The 12,105-nt window shown below is 47.8% G+C and overlaps 1 protein-coding gene and 1 non-coding gene across 3 annotated transcripts; one reads left to right on the plus strand and one right to left on the minus strand.

Moving 5' to 3' along the window:
* Nucleotides 1–761: 761 nt before the first annotated feature.
* On the minus strand, nt 762–868 carry LOC123567715 (U6 spliceosomal RNA). Its single transcript, XR_006690822.2, has one exon. It is a non-coding gene; the product is annotated as a U6 spliceosomal RNA (small nuclear RNA).
* Nucleotides 869–3,420: 2,552 nt separating this feature from the next.
* RAN (RAN, member RAS oncogene family) lies at nt 3,421–9,011 on the plus strand. Of its 2 annotated transcripts, XM_045366315.3 has the most exons (7): nt 3,421–3,451; nt 3,916–3,961; nt 4,167–4,251; nt 4,334–4,459; nt 5,871–6,058; nt 6,956–7,126; nt 7,226–9,011. In XM_045366315.3, exons 2-7 carry the CDS (start codon nt 3,926–3,928, stop codon nt 7,268–7,270), a joined length of 651 nt encoding a protein of 216 aa, XP_045222250.1. In that variant the 5' UTR covers nt 3,421–3,451; nt 3,916–3,925; the 3' UTR covers nt 7,271–9,011. The 2 variants fall into 2 exon arrangements, with proteins under 2 accessions (XP_045222250.1, XP_045222252.1); XM_045366317.3 differs by lacking the exon at nt 3,916–3,961.
* Nucleotides 9,012–12,105: the final 3,094 nt, after the last annotated feature.

A 12,105-nucleotide genomic window follows, 5' to 3' on the forward strand; every position in this document is an offset into this window, starting at 1 on the left:
TGTTTTCACTCTGCTGCTAAGGTGGTCTTTGTTTCTGAGATGGGTCTCACTATGTTGCCAAGGCTGGAGTGCAGTAGCTATTCACAAGTGGGATCATAGCTCACTACAGCCTTCTGACCTCAAGCAATCCTCCCCTCTCAGCCTCCATAGTCGCTGGGACAACAGGTGCGTGCCACCACATCCGGCAAGATGATCTTTAGAAAGTTCCGAGCTTGGGCTGGCTAATAACACTCACAGCTGAGATACCACGCCAGAGCCCCATTGAAAAAGCCAGGTGCTAGAACAACTAATACTCTCGGTTTGACATATTTCCACTTGGTATTTTTGTAGGGGAAAAAAATGCCAAAAGGTATAAACACGGGTGTTCCAATGCCCAGAACTGTATAGTAGTTAATATATTGTCACCTTTGCTTTGATTACCTTTTTTCTTTAAATTTTTCTAATTAATTAAAAAAAATTGTCATCCTTGGCTGGGTGCAGTGGCTCACGCCTGTAATCTCAGCACTTTGGGAGGCTGAGGCGGGCAGATCACCTGAGGTCAGGAGTTCGAGACAGGCCTAGCAAACATGGCGAAACCCCATCTCTACTAAAAATACAAAAATTGGCCGGGCGTGGTGTCGTGGGCGTGTAAACCCGGCTACTCAGGAGGCTGAGGCAGGAGAATCGCTTGAACCCGGAACACAGAGCTTGCAGTGAAATGAGATCACGGCACTGCACTCCAGCCTGGGCAACAAGAGTGAGACTGTCTCAAAAAAAAAAAGAAAAAAAGAAAAAAAGTAAAAGAAAAAATTGTCATCCTTGCACAGGTGGCATGCTAATCTTCTCTGTATCATTCCAATTTTGGTATACGTGCTACCAAAGTGACCACTCGATTACCTATTCCAATATAATGAAACCCCGTCTCTACTAAAAATAAAAAAATAAAAATAAAAAAAATTAGCCGGCTGTGGTGGCGCATGCCTGTAATCCCAGCTACTCAACTAGCTGAGGCAGGAGAATCGCTTGAACCTGGGAGGCGGAAGTTGCAGTGAGCCGAGATCACACCACTGCACTCCAGCCTGAGCGACAGAGTGAGGCTCTGTCTCAAAAAAAAAAAAAAAAAAAAAGAAAGAAAAATAAAAAACAAAAGAAATAGAATATTGCAAGTAAAGTTAAAGTCTTCTTTGACTCCTCTTCTCAGTTCCATCACACTCCTTTCTACCCTTTCTTGAAGCAGTAACCATCAGGATATGGTATGTATATCCTTGCAATTAAAAAAAATACATATATCCAATAGCCAATATGCTTTTATGTTTTTGTAAAAAACTTACATAAATGACATTATACTATATATATAATCCCTCTAGATAAAGTTACATATAGTGTTAGGCTTTATGTAATAATTTTGAAAACAGGGTCTTACTCTGTCTCCTAGGCTGGGAACTCCTGGGTTTAAGGAATCCTCCTACCTTGGGCTCCCAAAGTGCTGGGATTACAGGTGGCCTAGACTTTATAAAGCTATTATCACCTCTTTCTTCTTTTCTCAACATTATCCTTTTGACGTCTATCTAAACCTGTGGAAACAGATGACCGTCAATCCTTTTAAATGTTATACAGCATTAAATGTTGTGCACATGTGTGAGGCGTGAGTTTAACTCTCGAGCCTCTCCCTAGAAATGGAAATCCAGGGTCACAAGCAATGGGCATTCCCGTTTTACTGTTAGATTCTGCTCTCCCGCGAGAGGTGCTTGGCGTTCCCCTGAGGGTTCTGGGGAAGCTCGGACTTGCGTTCCCAGCAGGCCAGTTCTCCCCCGCGTTGTGACCAATTTGCGTCACTGGGGTTCCCAGCGGACTCAAGTGTGCCCAGGACTGCAGGGCGGACTCCTCGGTTACCGGGACTCTTTCACCATGCTGGACTCTTCTAAGGCGCTTGACTGCGCTGATTTGAGCCTTTTTCCGTCTGCATGTCGGCAGGGGCGCCCAGGAAGTCGGGGTCGCTCTAGCTCAACCTTGTTTGGAGTCTTACAGCTTCAGGCCAACACGGGGCTGGGAAGCTGAGCACTTATTCCGTCCGCGTTCGTAACTAGGGCTGGAAGACGCGCCCAGACTGCAAACAAAATTTCATCATTTTGTTTGTAGGACGCAGCGGCCAAGGCTGCCAACCTATGAAACGCTTTGAGAAGCTGGGCGCTTTGGGAGGCCGAGGCGGGTGGATCCCCTGAAGCCAACCTGGGAGACATAGTAAGATCCTGTCCCTAAAAATTTAAAAAAAAAAAAAAAAGAAAAAAAAAATTACCCCGGATGTGGTGCGCGCCTGTAGTCCCAGCTAATTGGGAGGCTGAGGCGGGAGGATCGTTCGAGCCTGGGAGTTCGAGACCAGCCTGGGCAACATACCGAGACTCTGTCTCTCTTTTTTTTTTTTTTTTTTTTTGAGCCGGAGTCTCGCTCTGTCGCCCAGGCTGGAGTGCAGTGGCCGGATCTCTGCTCACTGCAAGCTCCGCCTCCCGGGTTTACGCCATTCTCCTGCCTCAGCCTCCCGAGTAGCTGGGACTACAGGCGCCCGCCACCTCGCCCGGCTAGTTTTTTGTATTTTTTAGTAGAGACGAGGTTTCACCGTGTTAGCCAGGATGGTCTCAATCTCCTGACCTCGTGATCCGCCCGTCTCGGCCTCCCAAAGTGCTGGGATTACAGGCGTGAGCCACCGCACCCGGCCGAGACTCTGTCTCTTAAAAAAAAATAAGTAGCCATTTTCCGGGGTGGGGGCATCCCTCTCTGGTTCCTCGCTCTCCAACTGGCCCTGGTCCTGGGGGCGTGAAGGCTGCGATCTGGAGAGACAGAGCCGCGGGCTGACTCTGGAGGCCCAGCCTAGGATCCCTTCATTCATTCATCCGTTCTGTCACTCACCCGTCCTGCGCGCACGCGAGCGCCATCCTAAGCCCCAGGACCCCAAGTACCCCAACCCCACGGGGCACAGACAAGGACTGGCTGGCCAGCGCCTGGAAGCCGCGTGCCTGACCGCGTCTGCCCAAGCGAGTACCGCCTCCCACCCAAGAGGTAGCACGGCCGCGACAGTCCGGCCGCGCCCAACGACTCCCGCCCAGGGGCGCGCCGCCTCCCTGTCAGCGCATGCGCGCCCCCGAGCCCGCACTGGGCGTCGGCGCACGTGGCCCCCACGGGCCGGCATGCGTGCGCGCTCCCGGCTCGCCCTCCCACGCGGTCCATCGCGCCTCCCGCCCCACCCTAAGCGCAGCGCCGGCCGCAGCGGCCGACTGAACCAGGTTGCGTGCGTGCGCGCGCGCACGCGCGGGCCACGTGGGCGGGCGCCGTGCCGTTGCCCCGCCCCTTGTCAACCCCGCCCCCGTCGGCCCCGCCCCTGCCCGCGCGCCGGCGTCGGCTGCGTCTCCGGCGTTTGAATTGCGCTTCCGCCATCTTTCCAGCCTCAGTCGGACGGGCGCGGAGACGCTTCTGGAAGGTAGTGAGACGCGGCGGGCCGGGCAGGGCAGGGCCGGGCGGGGACAGGGGCGGCGGCAGCGGGATAGGGGCCGGAGCCGGGGTCAGGGCCGGGGCAGGTGGCGGGCCCAGGGACAGCGGGCGGCTGTGAGTAGGTGGGTGGCGCGGGCCCGGCCGTGCCGGGGCAGGAGACGGGCATGGGGTCGGCGCCCGCCCCCGCGAACCCCCGTTTCATCCTCCGCTCTCATTCCCGTCCCGGTCTCAGTCCCGTCCCTATCCCGACTTCTCCGTCCGCCGTTCCCCGCGCCCCGCCGCCCCGGATGCCGGCCCCGCCCGCCGCCTTCCCGCTCCGAGGCCCGGCCGCCATGGCGCCGCGGGCGGGAGGCCTTTGTGGGGCGGGCACGTGGGGCGCTGGGGGCGCGGGAGCGGGGCCGCCATGGGCTGCGGGGCCGCGCGAGCGCTCGCCTCCGTCCTCTGCCTCCGCAGGAACGCCGCGATGGCTGCGCAGGGAGAGCCCCAGGTCCAGTTCAAAGTAGGTAACCCTGCGGGGCGGGAGGCGGCCGAGTCCGACCGCGTGCGACTCGCGGGTCCCTCCTCCCGGACCCACGATGGCTGTAACGGGGCCCCGCATCCATATTCTTTGTTTTAAGTGAGCCTGTGATGGTTAAAGTTCCATGACTCTGGGATCTTGAGAGGTGAAGTGTTTTGGGTTTACTTCCAAATGTGTTCTCCAACAGCTTGTATTGGTTGGTGATGGTGGTACTGGAAAAACGACCTTCGTGAAGCGTCATTTGACTGGTGAATTTGAGAAGAAGTATGTAGGTATGTGCAGGAAAACCTTGCTTGTGGAAATACGTGAGAAATGGGTAAATTCATCCACTCAATCATGTCGTTTCCGTTTTAGCCACCTTGGGTGTTGAGGTTCATCCCCTAGTGTTCCACACCAACAGAGGACCTATTAAATTCAATGTATGGGACACAGCCGGCCAGGAGAAATTCGGCGGACTGAGAGATGGCTATTATATCCAAGGTAGGCATTTGTAACTTGCTGAACAGTTTTTGAGAGGTTTTGTGTACTTCAGTTTTCAAGGTTATAGAAACTCAGGTCTGTTCCAACAAATAGTGCTTAATACTGTAATGGGAATTGTGTCATTTCTGGGTTAAAAAAAGACGTGGACTTCAGGGAGTTGACCACCATTTTGGTGGCAGAGGAGAAAATTTTATGAAAGTTGCATGCTGTGTCATGCTAGGCATGGTTTAGAAAAACCTATGACTTACACTGGAACTTATAAGTCATCTTTAAAACAATAACAGGCTGTTAACAGCAGTTTCAGTATTTGAAAACTTAGGTTCTTGTGTGTAGTTTGGTGTGGCGATCAATGAATATTTCTAGTCCATTACAAAGCAACACCAGATACTAGACCAGAGGAGATAGGAGGTCTTAACAAGTGTTATACAAGACTAGCCAATTTCTTGTTAAATTGTTTGTAGTAAGTTGTGCAGAGTATTTTTCTCAAATAGTTTGATTTAAAAATCTCAAGGAAAATGTTCATTGTACCAAAAAGAGAGGAATAAACAAAATACTCATCTCTCCTGGAACCTCACGTTGCTAATAACACATTATCTGGAATCATTCCATGCCTTTTGCTCTCCTTGAACATGTACATATAAACACAAGAATTTCCCCCCCAAAAAATCCTTTAACCAAAAAGTTGTGGTTTCTTGCCTTACTAACTGTACCATAGTTATTCCTGCAGGTGAGTATATAGACTTTATCTGGGTTATTTAATTTTTTTTTTTTTTTGAGACAGGGTCTTGCTTTGTTGCCCAACCTGGAGTGCAGCTTCCGCCTCCTAAGCCTCAGCCTCCTGAGTAGCTGGGACTACAGGCACCTGCCACTATGCCTGACTAATTTTTGTATTTTTTTTTGTAGGGATGGGGATTCACCATGTTGCCCATGCTGGTCTGGAACTCATGAGCTCAGGTGATCCACCCACCTCAGCCTCTCAAAGTGCTGGGATTACAGGCATGAGCCACATCGCTTGGCCTATTTGGAATTTTTAAGACAGGAATGATATTTCCTAGTATAGTCGGCCATTTAAAGACTTTCTGAAGACTATTTCCAGGCCCTACCCTCAGAATATGGCAGCTTGGTTCTCCAGAATCTCACTTGGCATTAATTACTTCAGATAGTGTTTTGGGGATGAGGGGAGTATTAATGGTGAAGTTTATCAGGGAGATTTGATAGAATCAGCTCATCTTTCTTAGGAAGAGTTCTGTGTTAATGTTCTTAGAATTGAAAGAGACTTTGAAAGTGAGGGGAGAGATCTAGGTGCCTCGTTGAGGTCTAAGACTATAGTTGAATCCTAGTCTGCGGTTCTTAGCATTCTTCACTTGTGTGGTAAACTGAGTGTACTAATTACCGCAACTGTTTCTTTCAGCCCAGTGTGCCATCATCATGTTTGACGTAACATCGAGAGTTACTTACAAGAACGTGCCTAACTGGCATAGAGATCTGGTGCGAGTGTGTGAAAACATCCCCATTGTGTTGTGTGGTAACAAAGTGGACATTAAGGACAGGAAAGTGAAGGCGAAATCCATTGTCTTCCACCGAAAGAAGAATCTTCAGGTGTGTAAAATTAAAACTTCCTGAGTTATTTCTCTTAGCGGAGATTGTATGTAAGACCATGAAATTGACCAGTGTCTATTATATATGGAAATGATTTTTTTTCTCCCAAGATGGAGTCCCGCTCTGTCCCCCAGGCTGGAGTGCAGTGACGCAATCTGGGCTCACTGCGACCTCCGCCTCCCGGGTTCAAGCAGTTCTCCTGTCTCAGCTCCCCTAGTAGCTGGATTAAAGGCATGTACCACCACGCCTGGCTAATTTTTGTACTTTTTTTTTTTTTTTTTTTAGTAGAGACGGGGTTTCACCATGTTGGTCAGGCTGATCTCCAACTCCTGACCTTAAGTGATCCACTTGCCTCGGCCTCCTGAAGTGCTGGGATTACAGGCATGAGCCACTGTGCTGGCAGGAAATAATTTTGTCTTTTTTTATACTATTGTTTTTAAAGAATGATAGAGATGGGGTTTCACTGTTGTCCGGGTTGGTCAACTGAGATACGTGTGTGTATTTATATATTCTTTGTTTTTTGAGACAGGGTCTTGCCCTGTTGCCCTGGCGGGAGTGCAGTGGCATGAACATAGCTCACTGCAGCCTTGAACTCCTGGGCTCAAGCAGTCCTCCCACTTCAGCCTTCTGAGTAGCTGGGACCACAGGCATTCAAGACCATGCCCACCTAATTTGTTTTTTTGTAGAAATGGGATCTTGCTCTGTTGCCCAGGCCTGATCTTGTACTATTGGCCTCAGGCAATCCTCCCACCTCAGCCCCCCCCCAAAGTGCTGGGATTACAGGCATGAGCCACCATGCCTTGCCAAGAATCTTAACATTTTCTTGTCTTGCCATGTCCTAGAAAAATCGTCATCTTAATGAATTTTAAAAGGTAAAAATTATTTTCTTTTAAACAGTACTATGACATTTCTGCCAAAAGTAACTACAACTTTGAAAAGCCCTTCCTCTGGCTCGCTAGGAAGCTCATTGGAGACCCTAACTTGGAATTTGTTGCCATGCCTGCTCTTGCCCCACCGGAAGTTGTCATGGACCCAGCTTTGGCAGCGCAGTATGAGCACGACTTAGAGGTATTACGGCCACTTTGCTGTCTAGGCTATAACGTTTGACTTGTATATTCCTGGCAGTTTTGATCTGGAGTGTTAACATTTTTTCATCTCTTCGTCTAGGTTGCTCAGACAACTGCTCTCCCGGATGAGGATGATGACCTGTGAGAATGGAGCTGGAGCCCAGCGTCAGAAGTCTAGTTTTATAGGCAGCTGTCCTGTGATGTCAGCGGTGCAGCGTGTGTGCCACCTCATTATTATCTAGCTAAGCGGAACATGTGCTTCATCTGTGGGATGCTGAAGGAGATGAGTGGGCTTCGGAGTGAATGTGGCAGTTTAAAAAATACCTTCATTGTTTGGACCTGCATATTTAGTTGTTTTGGAACGCAGTTGATTCCTTGAGTTTCAAATATAAGACTGCTACAGTCACATCACAATATTCAGTGGTGAAATCTTGTTTTGTTACTGTCATTCCCATTCCTTTTCGTTTAGAATCAGAATAAAGTTGTATTTCAAATATCTAAGCAAGTGAACTCATCCCTTGTTTATAAATAGCATTTGGAAATCGCTAAAATAGGGAAATTTTATGCCATGTTAATATTTGAATTGCCTTGCTATTATCGCTTAATTTGAAATCTATTGGGTTAATTTCTCCCTATGTCTACTTTTTATTTTTGTACATTTGAGCCATGTCGCACAAACTGATTATGGCAGATCAGCAGTATTCTATTTGGTTAGAAGGGTCACATGGTGTAAATATTAGTGCAGTTAAGCTAAAGCAATGTTTGCTCCACCTTCATTTTGGCTAGGTAGGGTCACCTAGGGAAGAACTTGCTCAAAATTTGTGACCTGTCAGAATAAAAAATAATGTGGTTTGTATATATGAAATAGATATTTTAAGGGTAATACTTTTGTTTTATGGCAAAAGTAATCATGTTTTAATGTAGAACTTCAAACAGGATGGAATATCAGTGGATGGCAGGAGCTTGGGAATTCTTGCTGTTAAGTACAAATTTTGCACTTTTTGAATGTTAGATGCTTAGTGTAAAGTTGATACGCAAGGAAAATGGTCCATGTTTACCCACGGTTTTCAGGTACTCCCGGACTTTAAAGATGTCTTGGACATTAAGTTCTTAAGCAGTACACACTACACCGTTTATTTTTTTTTTTCCTCCTAAGGATTTTTTTGTAGGGCAGCACAGCAGAGCAGGACATGGATGAAATACTAGGAATACGCATAGTGGGGCAGTGTGGGGGCTTCTCAGCAATGGAGAACAGTTGGTGAAACCTTTATTTTTATCAAACTAAGCATTTAATCTTGTATATTTCCCACATTTAAAAATGAATTAGGTCTCTATCCTAATTAGGATTTGATCCCATCAACACTATTGTAGCAGTTAGGAATCTTAAGAGCTATTTTTTTTTCATACAATTACTATAGTCCAGTTTACCAAAGTTTTCTTTAGATGTCTGATTATCTTGAGGTGATTACTTACCTTAAAAGGTATAGAAAGGATCACTTACATATATGGAAAAATGAAACAAGGGTGAAGCTGAATAAAGTTCTACTTACTGTATTAACTGGCAACAGTTGAGTTTCTTAAGATCTGAATTGCTGTGTATGTTACGCTGTATTCAGAACCAGTTTCTAACCAGCCTGTGAGATGGGAAGTTTTTTTCCCATAATTGGGATGAAACCTTTCATTCAGATATTTTGAATTGAAGGTGTATGTGTTGTTTGTAACCTTGTGTAGATTGCAAGTGGTGTTGACATTCTGGATCTTCTATGTAACAGTTGAAATTTGGAAGTGACGTCGCTTACCTGTCTAACATGGTGTGGGAGAGAATTTACAAGTCATTTATTGAAAGAATAATTGTTGCAAAATATATTGCTTCGACTTTGCCTGGATTTTTTGAATCATCTGTAGTATTTGCTTTAGGAAATACTGACTAGTTAGCAGAGATTATTATCTTTTATGTGGGGGGTGGGGTGGGGAAGGGGTCATTTCTCTCCAGATTGTACATATGGGAAAAGTTGGCTCTCCCTTTTTTGAAATCTAATGAAAGCTTTATACGAAGTTACTGCAAACTAGTAATAGCTTATTCGAGCAACGTCATTAAGAAAAAGCATAGTTAACGCATGGGTCTTGTGTGGATATAATGTGAAACATTGGTAAATTAGCGGGCAAAATGTTGGAGAGCAGTTTCAATTTGTGTGAGAGCCAGTTTTTTTTTTTTTTTAAACCCATATAGAATTTTTTTTTTTTTTTTAATCATAAAATGTCTGGAAAAGATGAGACTCCAAAATAACCTCCAAAGAGGACTGGTTTCCTGGCTAACTGTTCACCTGAAGGAACTCAAGTACAGAGAATTTCTGGTTTCTTCTGCAAAAACATCAGGAACACAAAAAATTACCCGCTGAGCAAATGGGGTGAGGGTTGGATTCAGCTTTTCTTGCTGGCAAACTGACACATCGTGTATGATGCTTTCTGCCACGTTGGGGCTGTGCAGGGCTGTCCTGCCCAGCAGGATAACGTGAGACTAAGCTCTCCCTGTGTGAGGCAGACCTTGTACTAGGACAGCAGCCATCCTAACTCCCTGCAGCACCTTTTACCCTTGAAGCCTAGGGCATGTTGGGGAGAAACCGCACCTCAGCACGGAAACCTTATCTTTAGTTAAGGGGTCAGAGTCCAATTCAAAAAACATCTGATGCATCTCTCTTGCTCCACATTTCCTACAAGGTCTTGCAAGCTCTGGTGACACGTGCATCCTGAGATCACACACCTGTGTGCATACTGCTTTTCAGAACTCCCCCTTACCTCTCCTGAAGTCAGTCCTACCAGTTAATGCTTTACCTGCTTTAGAATTCACTCACTGGTTTTTACCTTAAGTGAGTCAGATGTCCGACTACAGACATCACAGATTGCTCTCAGCCCTAGTCAGCATGGCAAATTTGCAATTGCGACTTTCCCTTCCTAGTCTAATTGCCACCGGGGCAAGGGCCATGTCACTGCTTTTTCATGTCCCTAGTGTTTACTAAATGTTCTATGGGAACCTGAAGGAACAGAGAACTTGGGGGTTAGAGAGAGAGTGGGATTGATGGAGGTGGGTGGAGAGGAGCTGGGAGAACTTTATACACCATTAGGTCTGACTATTCCGAAGTCATGCTGGTATTTCCTTCCCGAGGTTTGTAGCTTATACTCTCTTTTTAGTTTTTTAGATTAATTTATTTTTATTTATTTATTTACTTTTTTAGAGTCTCTCTCTCCCAGGCTGGAGTGCAGTGGCGCGATCTCAGCTTACTGCAACCTCTGCCTCCCGGGTTCAGGCGTTTCTCATGCCTCAGCCTTCTGGGTAGCTGGGACAGGCATGCGCATACACTGTCTTCTATCCATTTATTCTGGCTTGTTTCTTTAGTGTACAGGAGTAGAGAGAGTCAGTGTGGACAGTCGGGAAACTTGCGGGATGGAACTCAGTTAAAATGGTGCCATCAGCGGGTGTTGGGGCCGTGAGGCTTGAAGTTTAGTCACAGGCATTGGAAAAGGCACCTTGGATTTAGTTGGTTTTCAGTTCCCTACTGAAGCAAAGTAGAAACCATTCTGTATACATTGGCCTTTGGTAATGTGGACAGTTCAGTCCTCCTGTCCAGTCAGCTGTGCTCAGAGATAGACTGTGCAGTGCTGCAGTGGCTTTGCTCATGAAGCCCTGGCCTGGGGAGACAGGCAGTCCGGTTCCCTGGGATGAGGCTGAGCGCTGCAGCGAGTGGGAGGAGCGACAGCAGGATGAGGCTTTGGGAGCATCGCAGGGGCCTGGTCTGAGGCCTGAGAAGGAGGGCGGTGGAGTCCAGGAGAGACTCTGAGGGGGAAGGCCCCCTGGTGAGCAGGCGGGAAGGTGGGGTGCACAGGCGGAGGCTCTCAAGCAGGCGTGTGGTTTTTTATAAGCCGGTTTACAGTTTGGCATTTAGAACACAATGGGACGCCACAGAAGGCTCAAGCGTCATAAGATTTTGGCAACAGGAGTGGGTGCCCAGGGTCCAGGGGCAGCCAGCCTTGCCCCCGCCAAGCCTATGCTCCAGGAAAGGAAGGGTCGCACCGTGGCCACCACAAAGCCTCGTCGTCCAGCCCCTCAGCGTACTCATCCATTGAGTGAGCAGCCACTGCTAACGCCAGGCGCTGGCCCCACCCATGCAGGGGGGCTTCTTAACGAGGCAGGAGAAAAGGATCGGGGGCTTCTCCAATAGTAAGTGTGAGGTGTGAGCTGCAGTGCCTAAAGCCACCAATACCTGTGGTCAAGGTCAGTTTCTGGTGACAAAACTATGGATCAGGCCGGGGGTCGAGTGGCTGTGACAAGGTAGCAGCACTGTGACTGCCCCCCAGGCATGAAGGATGGGAACCGAATTGCTAGGAAGCGCAGCTGGAAGCCGGTGGGCAGGGGAGCCGGGTGGGGCAGCGCTGCAGGTCTTGGGGAGAAGTATTTGCTTTTTGCTTCCTCCCTCCCTTGATGTCCGACCTTCTTTTCCCCCACCAAGGGAAGAAGTCGTACAGGCTGGGTATTGACAGTGTGGGGATTGGAGCAGTTAAAACAGACACAGTTGGCACAGTTCCCCCTACCAGAGGTAACTTGTTGACATTTTGTCATATATCCTTTCACATGTTTTCTAAAAAGAGGGGATTATACTATCATGCAGTTTCCTAACCATTTTTCACTTTTTGTGATGGGCTTTTCTACGTCAGTGAGTTTCACAGCACTGTTCACAATTATCTAGGGATCCAGAGCGCAGCCAGGCCGTCATTTAGTGTGACAGCCACTGTGGTTCTCGTCAGACTGTGTTGCTGTCTCGTCCCACTCGTCTGCATGCTGCTTAGCAGACTGGGTTTAACTCTTGAAGGGAAGTTTATTTCCAGATGTGTAGACCATCCGTGGTCTTTTTCTTCCACGTGCTTCTCAGGCTGTTGTGTTTGTTACTTTTTTTTTCTCTCTCTTTTGAGTCAGAGTCACCCTCT

The sequence above is a fragment of the Macaca fascicularis genome, chromosome 11 (assembly GCF_037993035.2).
Source record: "Macaca fascicularis isolate 582-1 chromosome 11, T2T-MFA8v1.1".
NCBI classification, from domain to species: Eukaryota; Metazoa; Chordata; class Mammalia; order Primates; family Cercopithecidae; genus Macaca; species Macaca fascicularis.